We start from the raw sequence: 15,899 nt of genomic DNA on the forward strand, positions 1-15,899 counted from the left end.
AGGTATTACAATTTTTAATTATAAACCTGTGTTTTCTATCAAAATTACTTTTTGCGTGAATTTTGGGACACCCTTTATAAGCATGAATGTGAATGGATATGATATCCTTCTCTTGTCCATTTGGGATAATAGATTTTTTAAAATACTTTATTCTTTCATTTCTAGATGACTAGTCAAATTACTTATATTCTTCATTCATGTCTTTCTTTTTTTAAAAAAAATACCTTTTTATTGATTTCAGAGAGGGACATGAAGAGAGATAGAAACATCAATGATGGGAGAGAATCATCTATTGGCTGCCTTCTGCACACCCCTTAATTGGGGGTCAGGCCCACAACCCGGGCATGTGCCCTGACTGGGAATCGAAGCGTGACCTCCCTGGTTCCTAGGTCAATGCTCAACCACTGAGCCATACTGGCTGAGCTTGTCTTTCTTCTTTTGACATCATCTCCATCCCCTCCTCATTCCATCCTTCACAGATGGGAATGGAAATCCTTTCTGACCTTGTTACTACATGCAAATTTTACTGACAGTTTTAGAAATGTAGTTATGGACAAACTTGATCCTCTAAGGGAGAATTAATATTAGAATTATTTCATGGTCCTTTTTAATTTGTTCTGCTCATATGTAGTTATTGTTTGTGTTTTAAAAGTCACTTTTATGATCGAGGAATTCAGAGCCTTTTGTTCTGTGGGTTCTGTCTGTCGGCTGGTCTTCATTTCATGGACCTTCCACTCTGTGTAACCTATTTCTGCTTACCTTAGTCCCAGGGCTTATAAACTTAGGGGAAAGCATTTTAAGTCACCATTATTTCTAACGTCCACTGAAAATCAGAGAAACTTAATTGAAGATGGATTTCCTAAAATTATGTGTGTTTTTTCTTGTTCACTTAATCACAGAGCAAAAGTTAGACTAAGGCCCTTAAAGGAGTTAGCTCCTCTATACCAGGAAAGTTAAAGTTGTTCATATGCCAGAACCGACAACTTAGTCTACCCAGGAGTACCATAAAACAGGGGGAGAGGGAGAGCATCCTTAAAAAAAAGGGCCCAAAAGTGATTTCTGTGAAAGTCCATCTAGATATTTAGGGTGGACTCTTAAAATGTTTCTGACTCAGTCATCTTTGGGGTTACAAGGAATAGTAACTATTCCTTGAGGAGTTTGTCACACAATTCTGTGGTTTGAGGGCTGAACTGCCAAAGGAATCCGTTATCTGTCATCTCTGTCATTCTATTTAATGTTTATAAAACCTAATGTAATTTACATATTTTAAAAACAAGTTTAAATATTACATTTATTAAGCTTTTTAAAAAATGTTTTTAATCTGCTATCACTGTATTCAAATATACATATTCATTTTGTCTGTTTTTAAGTTGTTTTGTCATTGTAATAAGTTTCAGTATGTTTTTTTAATTTCTTGTATTTTTCATTAACATGTCCATTGCTTATTTTTCATGCCAGTGTACTGTGTCACCTCACCCAAGAAGGAGGATAGGTATAGGGAGCCACCTCCTACTCCTCCAGGATACATGGGGATTTCTTTAGCGGACCTAAAGGAAGGACCCCACCTACACCTAAAACCTCCAGATTACAGTGTGGCAGTGCAGAGATCAAAGATGATGCATAACAGCTTGTCTAGACTGCCATCAGCTTCTCTCAGTAGCAACCCCATGGCCTGTGTTCCATCGAAGATTGTAACTCAGCCTCAGAGGCGTAGTTTGCAGCCATCCCATCCTAAACTAGCAGATGTGACTGATGCAGATAGCGAAGCAGACGGTATGTTGACAAACTCCCTTAACGGCTCTTAAATGAATTGCTAAACACATTAAATGGCCTTTATACTGGTGTTTTAGATCATCAGAAATGTTTTCTTAAATGCCTCAGAAATCTATTTTTTTTTAAAAAAGAAATCTCGCCGAAACCAGTTTGGCTCAGTGGATAGGGCATCGGCCTGCGGACTGAAGGGTCCCGGGTTCGATTCCGGTCAAGGGCATGTACCTGGGTTGCGGGCACATCCCCAGTGGGAGATGTGCAGGAGGCGGCTGATCGATGTTTCTCTCTCATCGATGTTTCTAACTATCTCTCGCCCTTCCTCTCTGTGAAAAATCAATAAAATATATTTAAAAAAAAAAAAGAAATCTCTAAATATGATGGTGTGTTTTTTGTTTTTTGGGTTTGTTTTATTGATTTCAGAGAGGAAAGGAGATGGGGAGAGAAATAGAAACATCACTGATGAGAGAGACTCATTGATTGGCTGCCTCCTGCACACTCCGTGCTGGGATCAAACCTACAACCCAGGCATGTGCCCTGACCGGGAATCGAACCTTGAACCTCCTGGTTCATAGGTCGATATTCAACCACTGAGCCACACCGGCTGGGTGATGGCGTGTGTGTTTTTTTGTTTAGTTTTATTGATTTCAGAGAAGAAGGAAGAGGGGGGGAGAGAGAGAGAGAAACATCAGTGATGGGAGAGAATCATTGATGGGCTGCCTTCTGCACACCCCCCCACTGGGGCTCCAACCTGGGACCTTTCAGTCCGCAGGCCGATGCTTTATCCGCTGAGCCAAACCGGCTAGGGCGCTGGTGTGTGTTTTAAATGAAAAAGATCAAACCGTTTGATTGTGTGCCCAGTCCCCTTCTTCCAACTTAAATGGAGGATTCTTATATGTGATTGAAGGCGGCTCAGTCTAATTTTGAGGGAAGTTCTTGACATTATTGTAGTCATGGCTTACATGAATGCATGGAAACTTGAAACTGGAAGTGTCAAAATGCAAAATTATCTGAAATCATGCTATTGGTGTAGCTCCTTTTATGAGCAAAATCCTTCATTGACTTAGCAGCTGTGGTTTGCTTCGTTAAAAATAAATGAACTTTTATCCTCTTAAACAATAGAGTAATAAAGTAACTAAAAAGAAGTTATGAAATTCCAGTTTACTGTCAGCTTTCAGTGTGATCAGAACTCATAAATGTCATTACAAGAAAATCTGGACCTTGATAGGATCATTGAGAGGATTTCTTTGTTGAAATTGACTAATTTTATAACATATCTAGGTTATTCATGAATATGCTAATCTATCACTTAATTGTATTTTTATCATTTTCAGAAAATGAACAGGTGTCAGCAGTCTAGCCTTTGGAGGCCCATTTGACGCCTGAAAAGTCCTGGAGGAAGGAGTGGGCAGAGCCACCTCATGGTTCCACCGGCCAGCAGACAGCACGCTGCCGCTGCCGCAACCAGAGGTTCCATTCCCCGTCCTCTGAGCCGCGATGAGCCTGCGCCTGCCTCCTCATTGATCCCTGCAGATGCGCGTCTCCGCAGCGATGGATGTCGTGCCTGGATACGTCTTCACTTTGCACACCAGACCTGCCTTGGGACCAAGTTACTAGAACAAATCCAGACTCGGAGTCCTCCTCGTGTATAATATTATATCACTATAGGTTTTCCTTTAACAAGTTATTTTTAACACGTTAAGCGCCAAGCCTGTTTTGTCTTGTTTTCCGTTTAGCCCGCGATATCCGATTTCACCGATATGCTGGCAGCACCAGTGACTGACCAGTCCAGACGGAAAAGTATAGTGTCAGTCACCGGTGACTGGCATGGTGCTTAACGTGTTAAAATAGTCGTGGTAGTATTTTCAAGCCATAGCTTGGGCTAATGGACAAATTCAAAATGTCTGCCAATATGGACGATAGTCTTGTGTGTTTGAAAAGTAACTTATTATTTGAAGTTTTTGTGAGTTTTGTATTTGGAAGCTCTCATTCGCTGATGTTTGTTTGAGACCATAAAACTGTCTCTGATCTGACCAAACAGAAGTCGCCTTTATAGGGTGATATGCTTGACCTATACAGAACTTTGAGGATCTAGCTAGCACCAATGCACGTCAGGTCTCAGCCTGAGTGGAATTGGATGCCAGTTGCAGTTGAGGCGTAGGAAGAAAAATACTCATGTGCTGGTCTCCATTTGGAAGACCGAATGAACTGCCACAGGGTTTCTTCCCAGTCCTTTGGGGAAGGGAGAGGCAATCCTAATTTCCAACGAATGAAATGTTTATGTGAAAGTCATGCTGCATCTAACTAAAAGTATAAATACAGTAAATAGAGAATGGGTTCTAGAGCATTCTACTCCATAGAAACCCAAAACTAAAAGTTTCTCAACTCGAATATGGAGTTCTTTTTTAAAGGATGTGTCATCCTGGTGGTGGGACCCTGAGGATGAACTTAGCTCTGGTCAGTGCTTTGCCGCACTCTCCCCATGGCACAGCTTGGGACCCGCTGATCTCCCAGCTGCCTGCAGTAAAGCTCATTAGCTCATGAAGGTATATACAGTGGGGCCTTGACTTATGAGTTTAATTCGTTCGAGACCAAGCTTGTTAAGGAACTCGTTAACTCAAATTACTCTGTCAACTCAATGCAAAAAATCAGCCGAGAGACAGCTGGTATCTCAAAAAACTCGTTAGTCGGGACACTCGTAAGTCAAGGCCCCACTGTAATTGGTAGAAATTTCTGTGAAGGAAACAGGCACTAGAATTATGGAAATGAATTATCTCTGTTCCCATTGTAGCCTAAGACAGAAAGGAAATATATTTTTTAATAGCCCGTTGGGCATGGCACTCTTAGGTATTTAAGTTTTAATGATTGTTTAGTGGACAAGCTAGCCTCTCCACATTTTTACAAATAAAATATAATGTGTTCTCTATCTTACATTTAAATTTTTAAATTTGTTTTTTAGTGTAAAGGCAAATGAGAGCTTAATAAACTTCTGTGGCTACCAAAAAAAAAAAAAAAGAAAAGCCAAAGCCATTGACGTGCACTACCCAGACCCGCTTGGAGCCAAATGGGTTTACTCTGTGTGCTGGTCCACACGCACATGTAGAGTTTAGTGTTTGTGACTTCCTTTCAGTGTGTGCCCGTTGTTCCCAGCTGTGTCGTCCCTGTCTCTGTCCCCTGCAGTTTAAAATCATAAGTCAGTTCCAAGTGTAAATAGCAGTAGTCCATCTTTTCCATCTAAGCCAGTGGTTCTCAACCTTCCTAATGCCGCAACCCTTTAATACAGTTCCTCATGTTGTGGTGATCCCCAACCATAAAATTATTTTCGTTGCTACTTCATAACTGTAATTTTGCTACTGTTATGAATCGTAATGTAAATATCTGATATGCAGGATGTATTTTCATTGTTCGCGACCCACAGGTTGAGAACCGCTGCAAGCAATGTTTCTTCATTTTAGGAAAGACAGCATGTCTGAAAAATTCCCCTGGGCAAAATAATGTTAATCTGAAACATAAGCCTTAGAAATGAACCCCAGGTATGGTAGAATGAGGCTAATTGGCTCCATAGCTTTCTGGGTCCATTGAAATGGAAAGTAGCCCAGACCAAAATCCTGGTTTGAAAGTCACACTGTTGTCATTTGACCTGTAAACAGACATTCTCTGATCACAGATATTTCCTTCACTGATTTGCTTCATTGTTTTCATGTCCAAAGTGAAATATATTTTTGCAATAACCATCTTTTCATCAGGTTTGGGCATTCTCACGTTTTACATTCATTACCCTGGGAAAATGTGCCCTTTGCACATTGTCTGTTTATTTAGCGGGTCTTGCAATCCAGTGGGAGCTTTACACACCTTTGTCCTTAGTGTTGTCAGTAACATCTTGCACAGAGATTTGGAGGCTTGTGGTTTTGTTCTTGCACCTTGTAGATGCCTTTGTTTCATCGAAACTTAAACTGTATTTGGATCAGCTGATCACATTGATCAGGAACTAAAGCCAAATGCTTTGTAGTGTGATATGAATGTATCCCTTAAAAAATCGAGTTTTTATTTTTACATTTTATTTTAGGGTACATTCCCGCCTTCTCGTCATATGACAAGAACAAGAGAAGCCTTAACCTGTATTTGATTCAATTCTAAATCCCCATTTGCTTTTGTTTTTATTTTATAAATTTATAACTTTATAATAAAGAGACTCATGCCTTCATCCCACCACAATTCTGAATTTGCCAGGACTACTAACTAAAGCAGTAAATCCATGGTGCAAACTTTTGCCAAATTAGTTTCAGCATAGGCTCTTCGAGAAGAAAGATTTGCAGAATTAGTAAATCCAATACATACTTCCATAAAAGTTGATTGTAATTAATAGATTTTTGCTCCCTCCAAATGATTACTTTCAGAATGATTTTAGGGAGAAAAAGCCTTAAGCGGTTTTTCATGAGGGTGATAAGTCATGTTGTCACATCTGCATCGCCTCCCGGAGGGCCTCCAGGCTGGACGGCGGCAGTGATCCAGGGGGGTAAACCCAAACGAACCTAATTTTTATGAAGTGTTTTCTTCCCTGCAGAAGAACGGGAGGACGTTTCCTTGTGTATTTAAAACAAGGATTGTTATTCTGATATATTTTAAATTTATAAAAAATTAGATACTCAAGTAGATGTGTCATTTTAGAATTACCTTAAAAGCTAGAACAAATGGAGAAATAAGTCTTCAGAGAAGTGTCACAGGACATTTTCAAATTTAAACTTGGACCCCAGTTCATATTTAGCTTTCATTGTGCTTTTTAAAGGCTTTTTTATTTTTTATACACAGAATGCAGTTGTACTTGATCTTTCAAAAATGAAACATGAACTTCAAGAGACAAAAAGAAAACTGCACAGTTATAATAGTCTAATAGCAATTATACTGCACAATTCAGTGATTGTCAAGTTTCCTGTACCAAGCAATGTTTGTCTCCTATTTTGATACCTCTTAAACTTATGTCTTTTAGAAAGACGGTGCCTCTGTATGCTTTTTGTATTTTTACTGAGTGTAAATATTTGTTATATTTTTGGTTAAGAGAATGTAAAAGTACCATTTATTATTATCATATCTACTAATACATTGGTGAAATCAATAATCTACATTAGCCTTCTCTGTACTTTATTGCAAATGTTACGGCAGCAGATAGAATAATTAGCACTCAGAGGGCCAGTATAGGACCCACACTGGTGTGAAGGCCTTATTTTTTAAGTCTTCAGAGAAATTTGAATGGTCCAACTATATTCATAGTATCTGTAAAGCACGAAGATACCTAGTTTTTAAAACAGTATTGAGTATGTTTGATTACAAACCCAGTAACAATGGCTTAAACCCCGTTGGGCTTGCTTTTTTCTGGGAAAGCCTCAGGCCGACTGATAGAATGACTCCACAGTGTCTCCGGGACCTGACCTTTGCGTCATGGGCATCACCAGTGTTTCCTGAAGTAAGGGCTGAAGGGGAAAGGCGCAAGTGAGCCTCTTAGCAAAACAGGTTTTCCTGCAGCTCCGCTTGCATGTTTCTGCTTACATTTCACTAGTTAGAACCGTGTAGCGTGCCTGTTAGCTGCAAGGAATCCTGGGAAATGGACTTTGGGGAATGAGCAATTGATGACCCCAAATGATTCTTGAGATGCGGCAGCCTCCCGCACTGTGTGGAGCGCATCCGCCTGTCCTCCCTCCACCTGGCCCCATGGCGCCTGCCGCACCCGTGAGCCTCGGACCACAGCCAGGCCGCCCGGCTTTCCTGCCCCTTGCGTGGCACCACCTGCTCCTCCAACGGCCCCTCCTCTGGAAACCCCGGCCTCTGACAGCCCTGCCCATCAATGTGCGGGTCCGCCCTCCCCTCTGCCCCAGGCCTGACGCATCTTGGTCCCCATCACCCAGCATGCGGGCGGCACACAGGAGGCCTCAGGTGTGAGGAATGGGTGGGTGTGAGGGGTCATGAGGAAGTCAGCGAGTGAGGGAATTCGTGAAGGTGGTGGTAGGGTCGCGGAAGGAGAAATGCGCGAGGCCAAAGGGGTAAAGAATTATGACTTTATTACATCTGCTAGCAGACGGGCTGAGACCAAAATGGCATCAGCTGGGTAGGGTAGGGGGAGCGGGGCCTTCTGGTCGGACCAGGTGCAGGTGGGGCCAGGTGTGGGCGGTCAACTGAGCTGGGAGAGGCGTTTACTGGAGACTGAAGGCCGTTAGTCAAGAAACCTATAACGAGAACAACAGGGAAATCACCAGGAGGGCATGAGCCCCAGCGGGCACAATGCAGCGCAAGGATGTGCCCAACGGGTAGGAAGGACTGACGGGACCGGGGGCGGGGCAGCTTGGCACAGACAAGAATCATGGGGGGGGAGAGGGGGAGTGAGGAATGGAACGGACGGATGAATATCTGAGACTGTGCATCCCGACTCAGTTCCTCCAACAAAGCAAAATGGGCGGTGGCCACCTAAACTCCCCGCTCCGCTCCAAGCCTCGCCAAGCCCACCGCTTCCCGCCGGAGGTACTAGTAAGCCCAGAACCCCCACGCGGCCGCGCCCGAAAGGGCCTACCCGCTGGACCCACAGAGCCCGCGTCCTCACCACCCGGATGCCCGCTCCCCCAGGCGCTCCCCCTATTGGCAGGCGGGCGGGACTGGCGTCTTTGAGAGCCTATGTCTCTCCGACTTAGGCCGTGGGGCCCGCCTACTGAGGAGCGCGCCCTGAGTGGCCCAGGCTAGTAGGAGGCGGGTGTCTATTGGCTGGATAACAGTGACTGACGCCATGAGTAGCTTATCACAGCTGGACTCCGGAGGCGGGCTCCTGTGTCAGACCCGCCTCTGGGAAAAACAACGCTGGAGGTAGTTGAGAGCGAGTAACTGCGGGAGAGAAGTCAGGGGGGTTTCTGCCTGCACGAACCTGGGCTGTTTGCTGCATGACCTGGGTCCTAGGGAGGGATGGAGACTTGAGAGTCCTGGCCCCTTGGTCCTGAGGAGGCAGGGCGCCCAAGAGAGGAGGGGATTGAGGACCCGTAGGAGGAGTAACGAGGGGCCTAGACTTCTGGGTCTGAGGGAGGAGGGGAAGGCGAGGCCCTAGACTTAGGATTCTGAGGGAGGAGGAAACTGGGAACCTGAAAGGTTGGGGGCCAGGGGTGAGGACTCCTTGGTCCCAAGAGTCAGTGGCCTGTCCACAGATGACAGATTTGAAGGTCAGTATTTTAATGCGGCTATTGATGGGATTGGAGCCAGGCCTTGTCCCCGGGCAAGGGTTCTGGATTCTGAGCTGGGGCTTGACTGGAGAGGAGGGGAAGAAGCTTGGGAGAAGCTCTGGCCTCCACATGCCCTTTCCTCGCCCCTGAGGGGGACGCCAGGGGCAGGGTGCTATCTGCAAAAGGAACCCGCAGAGTGGCAGGAGGCTGGAAACCCACCTGGAGACAGAGAAAAGCGTAGATACCAATGGAGACATTCAAGTATTGATTTTCTTCTTTAAAAGTGGGATGCCTTTCAGAGAAGCAGGAAAGATTGGATACTGAGTGGGCACCCACAGCACGCCGATTGCTCGCTCCTTTAGGAAGCAGTTTCTTTTATGGATCAGATCTCAGAACCTGGCGCAGTTCTGCTTTCGCGTCCAAACTTCTTGAATGGGGTCCTACGGCTCCCCGTCCGCACCAGTTCTGAAAGCGATGACGTCGGGTGGTGTTACCTGGTTCTCCAACTGAGTAAGGAAGACCCAGAGTTACCACCTTTTCTGTGGGTATTGGTGTCTTGTCCTGGGTTGGGCTGGCACCTCACCCCCCGCCACCCTCCCCAGTGCTCTGATCCGCCCAATGTCCTTTTTTTGCACTAAATGCCAGTTTTCTTACCTCATTCCCAAATAAAAAATTCAGTTCAGAGCTTTCACATATTTAATAGCTTTGTCTTGTGTCCCTGTGTTCTGTACAGATCTCTTAAAACAAAAATTTTCTTTGCCAGGAATTGTTTGGAATTCACAGTATTTTCGAGAAGATAGGACAGGTATTCATAGAGAATCAGCATTCAGAACCGTGGTTCCCCATTTCGGCTCTGCCGGTCTGCAAACTGGACGCAAAGGGGCCACATGCGAACCTAACTAACTCAGGCGGCCTGGCACACTCAAGGGACCTAAAGTAACCACAAAGGATGGTCTGAAATTAGAGCCTTTAATTGAAAAACAGTTTATTGTGGGCAGTCATGTCCCTGTATCTTCTCTGACAAAGATCAGCTTCAGTTTTTACTGAGCCTGTTGTCTTTTTCATCTAAGATAGCCCACCTGTGGACTGTCAGGGCGACTTCCCTTTGCCGGACCCCTCAGGGCACAGACCACAAAAGTCCTCATTGTTATTGTTACCATGTTAATCTTTGCCTGTTAGCTGTCCTGTACCCCCCTATGTAAAAGGCGCATGTGTTGGATGGAGGGCTGTCTGGCTGCGACATCTGCCCCAGGAAACTGATCGGGAGTTGATTCGACTGATCTGACTGGCTAGGCCGGTGTCCCCCTCCTCCCCACCGATCCATGTGCATCCCTCCCGAATCTGCGCTCCGTGGAAGAGGACGTCCTTCCCCCCAGAAGAGAGGACCGGTCTTCCGTCAGCGGTAAGGAGTAGCTGCGCCCCCGAGAGAACCTCCCAGCACCTCAAGAAGCATGTGTCTTTCTTTTTACTTTTTATCCAATCCCAGATATTCCTCCCCCCCCCTTTACTTTCTCCCACCTCCCTAATCCGTCAATAGATTTCATGTAACCCACTTAAGTCTCCACCTTTGGTGGTAATTTATAAAAATAGGTGCAAGCCCGCCCCTCTGCAGAGCATTAGGTTGAGATACTGCTTCCCGGCAATTGTCGACAGTTTGGCTCAAACTCACAAAAATTCTTCACAGATTTGAATGTTTTCTTACGTTAACAAGACTTTTGTATTAAAAATTTACAAGTGATCCATTTCCTTTGGAGTACGAGGGAGGATGTTCAAAGTCACAGAGGCACTACATAAAAATTGAAAGAAAATGTATTAAGTGGCACCAAAATAGACAGATTAAATTAGAATGGCCTAATTTGAAAGCTTCAGCACCATTGCTTTTCTTTTGCTTCATACAGATTCCCATTAGTAAACTGCTTTCAGGCAACAAGGTTCTTAGCAACAGATTGAAAAGATGAGCTAAAGGTGATGGGGCCCTGCCTTGTGGCTAAAAGGTTGGGCGTGGACCCCTGGACTTGAGGTCGCTGGCAGATGATCATGGGCAGAGCACTTTTTTGGGGGGCGCGGCTACAGTGTTTTGGACAGGTTCAAGCCTTGGACTGATGAGAGGGCACAGTCCTCTCGTTGCCACGTGCAACTTCCAGCTTGGAGGGCAGAGCCTTCCCAGCACAATTATAGCCAACAGCTGTAGTTGTAAGCGTGAACCTATGGTCCGAACACGTGGGCCCACGTGCCTGAGTGATAGAGTTCAGGTGCATGTAGTTGAGTAGGGTTGAAACCCAGGAGAAGTTGTAAACATCTTGATCACGCCCTTACTTTGCCTCATGGCATCTACTATAAAATAAAGACACGGCTTGTGGGCGCTGGAGCTGTCTATCAGGGAGGCAGCGTCCCACCGAGGCCCAGCTTTCATTCTCTTGTCTTTTCTAAGCCTTTCATTGCTCCATCTCAGGGTCACTGAACCAGGCTGAGCTGGCATGAGAATGCTGGCTCCCCACACTTTTTCCATCAGAAGAAACAAGAATTTAGACTGAAAAAGGTTGTGGTGATATTACACTGGAGCCAATAGGTGGCGCCATGCTACTTTTATTGATTTCAGAGAGGAAGGGAGAGGGATAGAAACACCAAAGATGAGAGAGAATCATTGATCGGCTGCCTCCTGCCCACCCCGACCAGGGATCAAGCCTGCAACCGGGGCATGTGCCCTTGACTGGAATCAAACCCCTAACCCTTCAGTCTGTAGGCGGACGCTCTATCCACTGAGCCAAACCAGCTAGGGCAGCAAGGTCATCTCTTAGACATTTTTCCAGATAAGTCCGCAGCCCACAGTGAAATATTTTAGGAGACTCCTTCACAGAGGTCAGGAAACCAAAGCACTTCCAGCCGGAAGATACAGAATTATAGATTCTGTTTGGATAATATTTGGACATTAATGAATGGTCAGTATGGATGGAGCTATTTCCTAACACAGTGTCTGTACATCTGGACCTAGGATTTGGGGCAGCGTCGGTCTTTTCCAGGGCTCCTAAGGGCCATGCTCAGGAAATACAAATGGCCCAACACCGGACAGCAATGAAAAGCAGGCAATATCTGTATAAGAACCATTACCTTTAGGATTGGGGTTAGGATTTCAACATAGGAAACTGGGTGGTGGAAACAAAACATCAGCATATGGCAGGGAACAGCTGCGCATCACGACTTGCTATACGTGTCCAAGGTGAAATGATTAGCACAAGTAAGCTAATTAACATTGTCATTACCACACAGACTTGCAAATTGTGTGTGGTGAGAACACGTAGTATCAACTCTCTTAGCAAGTTTCAAGCGCACAATACGACATTATTAACTGGCGGCAGCATGGCGTACAGTACCACTCTAGAACCATTCCTCCCACATAACCAGTCTTTGTACCTTTCCACCAGCCCCTCCCCACTTACAGCCCCCACCCGACCCCTGGAACCAGCGGGTCCCACGACAGTGACATGGCGCAGGGCTCGTCTCGCTGTGACGCTGACTTCACCGAGCAGAACGTCCTCCAGGTTCATCCACGGTGTCGAGCGGCGGCGTTTCCTTCTTTCTTCCGAGGCTGAGTCACAGCCTCTGCGTGTGCGCCGCAGGCTCCTTCCCCAGCCGCCTGTGGACAGGCACGGAGGTTGTTGCCAGTCTCGGCGGTTGTGATAACGCTGCAGTGAACGTGCAGGCGCAGACATTCAGCCAGCTGTCAGCGGGAAGCGGGCGCCGCCGGTTCTCATCCTGCACGGAAATGAACCTGCCCACACTGAGAGCTTCCTCCGTGGGTAAGCCCCAGGGGAGACGAGCCCCAGCTCCTCCCGCCCAGGCTGTGCTATTTTAAACTTGAGTTTGGGTCCATTTACAGCGATAGGTAACTAATATCGTTTATTAACGGTACGGCCTGAAGGAAGTTGTATATATTTCCTGGGCCTCAGTTCTCTCCTCCTCAGAACAGGTTAACAACAGCCCCCTCCCTTCTGTTAGGTGTTGCTGAGGATGAAGTGATTGGCGCCCGGGTCATCCTTGGGCCGATGCCCAGCCGCCTGACAGCCTCGGTCCCTGTGCCTGTGTCATCGTGGCCTCGTGGCGATGCGCTTTTTCTCCTTCCTCACTCTCCCTCCCTCTTTCCCCTCGTCACCTCTGTCGTTTTCTGCCTTAATTCTAACATATCCTCTCCTTTTCTAGAATTTCATTTCTTTGCCCGTATAGTCTTGGCTGCCAAAACCTCCGTTATCTCGTGGTCATTTATCTGACAACCTCAACTATTTGAAATATACCCGAGATGCTCCAAAAGCCAAAATTGATTCCATGTAGAAAATGCACCGAAGTGACACTCTTGACTGGTTGAGGCGACTCTGAGGTTCTTGTTTGCTGAGTTAAACCGCCGGGAAGTAAACATTTAACATGCGGAGTGGGATCTGGGAGGAAGCATCCTCACAGCAGTCACAGTGCGATCGAGACAAGCTGAGCGGGGAGGAACCTGAAGACTCTAAAAGGCAAGAACAACCACAAAGCAGTTCAGGCAGAGACAGGCAGTGCGTCCCGGTCCCCACAGGCATCACCGGGCAGGGGCATGTCTTGTTGGACCAGCACATCCTCTGCACTTTGTTTCCAATGTGTGTATAATGGCAGTGTTGTCACCAAAGGGGCCACAAAGTCCATTCTACTCTAATTAGGAGAGCAGAGGGTATAGTTTATCTTTCCAGCCTTGAAATGCATGTGCATGATAGAGTATTATAAATATATATTTCAAACATATTTATGTTTATTATAAAATAAGAGCTCTCTCGTCCACAACAACAAAACCACAGTTTTAAAATGGCCAAAGGACTTGAATAAACATGTCTCCAAAGAAGACATGGGAATGGCCAATAAGCACAGGAAGAGGCCCCACACCCCTCATGAGGGAAATGCCACTCGAAACCACAGCGAGGTGTCACCTCTCACCCACCAAGATGGCTGCTCTCAGCAAAGTGCTGGCCAGGGTGCAGAGAAATTGGAATCCTGTACACCTGGTGGGACCTGCCGTGGAAAACCATGTGGAGGTTCCTCAGAAAAGCAGCACCTCTCCCCAGGACCCAGCAGTCCTGCTGCGCAACCCCCAAGAGAACCGAGAGCAGAGGCCCAGGCAGGTTTGTGCACAACAGCCAAGAGGTGGGAGCCACTCCGCCGTCCGTCCGCAGATGCCCGGTAAATAAAGTGTCTAACAGAGTGGAGGACTAGTAAGCCTTAACCAGGAAGGAAACTCGGACATGCTGCAACATGGACGAACCTTGAGAACAGACATGCCAAGTGACGTAAGCCAGTAGCAGTAAGACAAACGCTGTGCTGTCGCTTATGTGAGGTCTCTAGAAGAGTCCTCTTCACAGACACAGGAACGAATAGTAATTGCGGGGGGCGGGAAGGGGTGGGAGTTGTTTAATGAATATTAGTGTTTCAGTTGTGCAAGATGAAAAGGTTGTGGAGATGGGTTGCACAACAATGTAAATGTACACTTAAAAATGGCTAAGATGGCCGGGCCGGTGTGCTCACTGGTTGAGTGTTGACCCATGAACCAGGAGGTCACGGTTCGATTCCCTGACAGGGCACTTGCCCGGGTCGTGGGTTCAATCCTAGTGGGAGACATGCAGGAGGCAGCCGATCAGTGATTCTCTCTCAACATGAATGTTTCTATCTCTCCCTCTCCCTTCCTCTCTGAAATCAATAAAAACATTTTAAAAAATAAACAACAGCTACTTAATAAACTGAAGTAGGAAAGCTAAAATAAAAAATTTTAATTAAAAAAAATGGATAAGATGGTAAGTTTTATGTTTGTGTATTTTTACCAGAATTTTTCTGATGCCAAGGGCCACTCCAAGAACGATGAAGAAACTAACTGTGGTGAGCTGCCCCTGGTGAGGGAGAGGGGAGCCGGCAGGCAGCCCTGGGCGGTCCCAGCCCCGAGTCCAGAAGCCCATGTAGGGCCGTGGCACACACCTCCTGACACCCAGCCTCCAGGCCTCCTGTCCCCTCCACGAGGTCCCGGGCGGGCACAAGCGATCACATTGCGAGTCAGCACTGAGGCTGCACGGGCACAGCTTCCCAGGGTCAACTCCAGCTTGTCTAGCCCTTCATTTCATTATAATCCAGGCTTCACCTTGCTAAGGTGATAACAAACTTAGAAACAGTTATTTTTCTATCATCACCAAGTCCTATGTGAGCTCATGGTTTCCTTTCAGAGGCAGAGTGATAGGTGAGATGGGCCACTGAGCTCCTAACCCGGGAGGTGCCTGCAGGCACAGGCCCTGGGCCCGGGCCGGAGGCAGGTGGTCGGGACCCTGCGTGACTCACATGTGGAGCAGAACACGGCTCCCCTCCCCCCCCCCCCCCATGCCAGCCGGCCACGGCCTGACCTCAGGACTGCTGCCAGGCTGTCCCAGGCATTCTGGGTTACTGTTTATTTTCTTTTCAATGATTTTATTTCCCAATTAAAACCACATTTTGCATTGATTCTCATCTATGCTGCTGGTTTAGAGTAGAGCCCCCTCCCAGGTCTCCAGGCTGGGAATGCAGTGTTGGGTCTTGGCTATGAGTGGCTTGAGGCTTCAGAGCCGGGAGCGCCCTCCATCCAGGTGATGGCAAGCCAAGGCGGGCAGAGGGGCTTAGCATCCTGCTCTCCGCTCTGCCTGTTGTCTTCTTGTTTGCAAAGCTTGTCTCCTTTGAGATCAGCTCTGGCAGGCAGCTGACCAACTATGCTCTTCACCCCAGATCTGCATCCTGCCCTACAGGCTTCCCGCCTTTCCTCCCCTTATAACAGCTCCCCCACTCCTTTTGTTTTTAATCCTCACCTGAGGATATTTTTTCCATTGATGTTTTCTTTGTTTTGCCAACTTTTTAAAAAATCTTTATTGTTGAGAGTATTACAGATGTCCCCCCTCACCCCCCCCC

General features: G+C 46.5%; 1 protein-coding gene and 2 long non-coding RNA genes across 10 annotated transcripts in view; 2 read left to right on the forward strand and 1 right to left on the reverse strand.

The window, feature by feature from the left end:
- RAPGEF6 (Rap guanine nucleotide exchange factor 6) overlaps positions 1-4,782 on the forward strand; it is a 184,576-nt gene extending 179,794 nt beyond the window's left edge. For 5 of the 7 annotated variants that reach the window (XM_015560937.1, XM_006759164.2, XM_006759163.2 and 2 more), the window contains 2 exons: positions 1,459-1,773; positions 3,102-4,782. In XM_015560937.1, coding sequence (XP_015416423.1) covers positions 1,459-1,773; positions 3,102-3,127 — 341 coding nt within the window. In that variant the 3' untranslated portion in view covers positions 3,128-4,782. The remainder of the gene's footprint in view (positions 1-1,458; positions 1,774-3,101) is intronic. The other 2 variants (XM_006759168.2, XM_006759167.2) reach the window with 1 other exon arrangement.
- Positions 4,783-7,796: 3,014 nt separating this feature from the next.
- Positions 7,797-8,443, reverse strand: LOC107182375. Its single transcript, XR_001513098.1, has 2 exons — positions 8,327-8,443; positions 7,797-7,985 (listed from the first exon to the last, which is right to left on the reverse strand). It is a non-coding gene; the product is annotated as an uncharacterized LOC107182375 (long non-coding RNA).
- A 156-nt stretch (positions 8,444-8,599) lies between these two features.
- LOC107182373 lies at positions 8,600-13,767 on the forward strand. Of its 2 annotated transcripts, none has more exons than XR_001513096.1 (3): positions 8,600-9,486; positions 9,724-10,362; positions 12,383-13,767. It is a non-coding gene; the product is annotated as an uncharacterized LOC107182373 (long non-coding RNA). The 2 variants fall into 2 exon arrangements; XR_001513097.1 differs by having other exon boundaries at positions 8,600-8,960; positions 9,245-10,362.
- The last annotated feature ends 2,132 nt before the right edge of the window (positions 13,768-15,899 follow it).

The sequence above is a fragment of the Myotis davidii genome, unplaced genomic scaffold (genome assembly GCF_000327345.1).
Source record: "Myotis davidii unplaced genomic scaffold, ASM32734v1 scaffold456, whole genome shotgun sequence".
NCBI lineage: Eukaryota > Metazoa > Chordata > Mammalia > Chiroptera > Vespertilionidae > Myotis > Myotis davidii.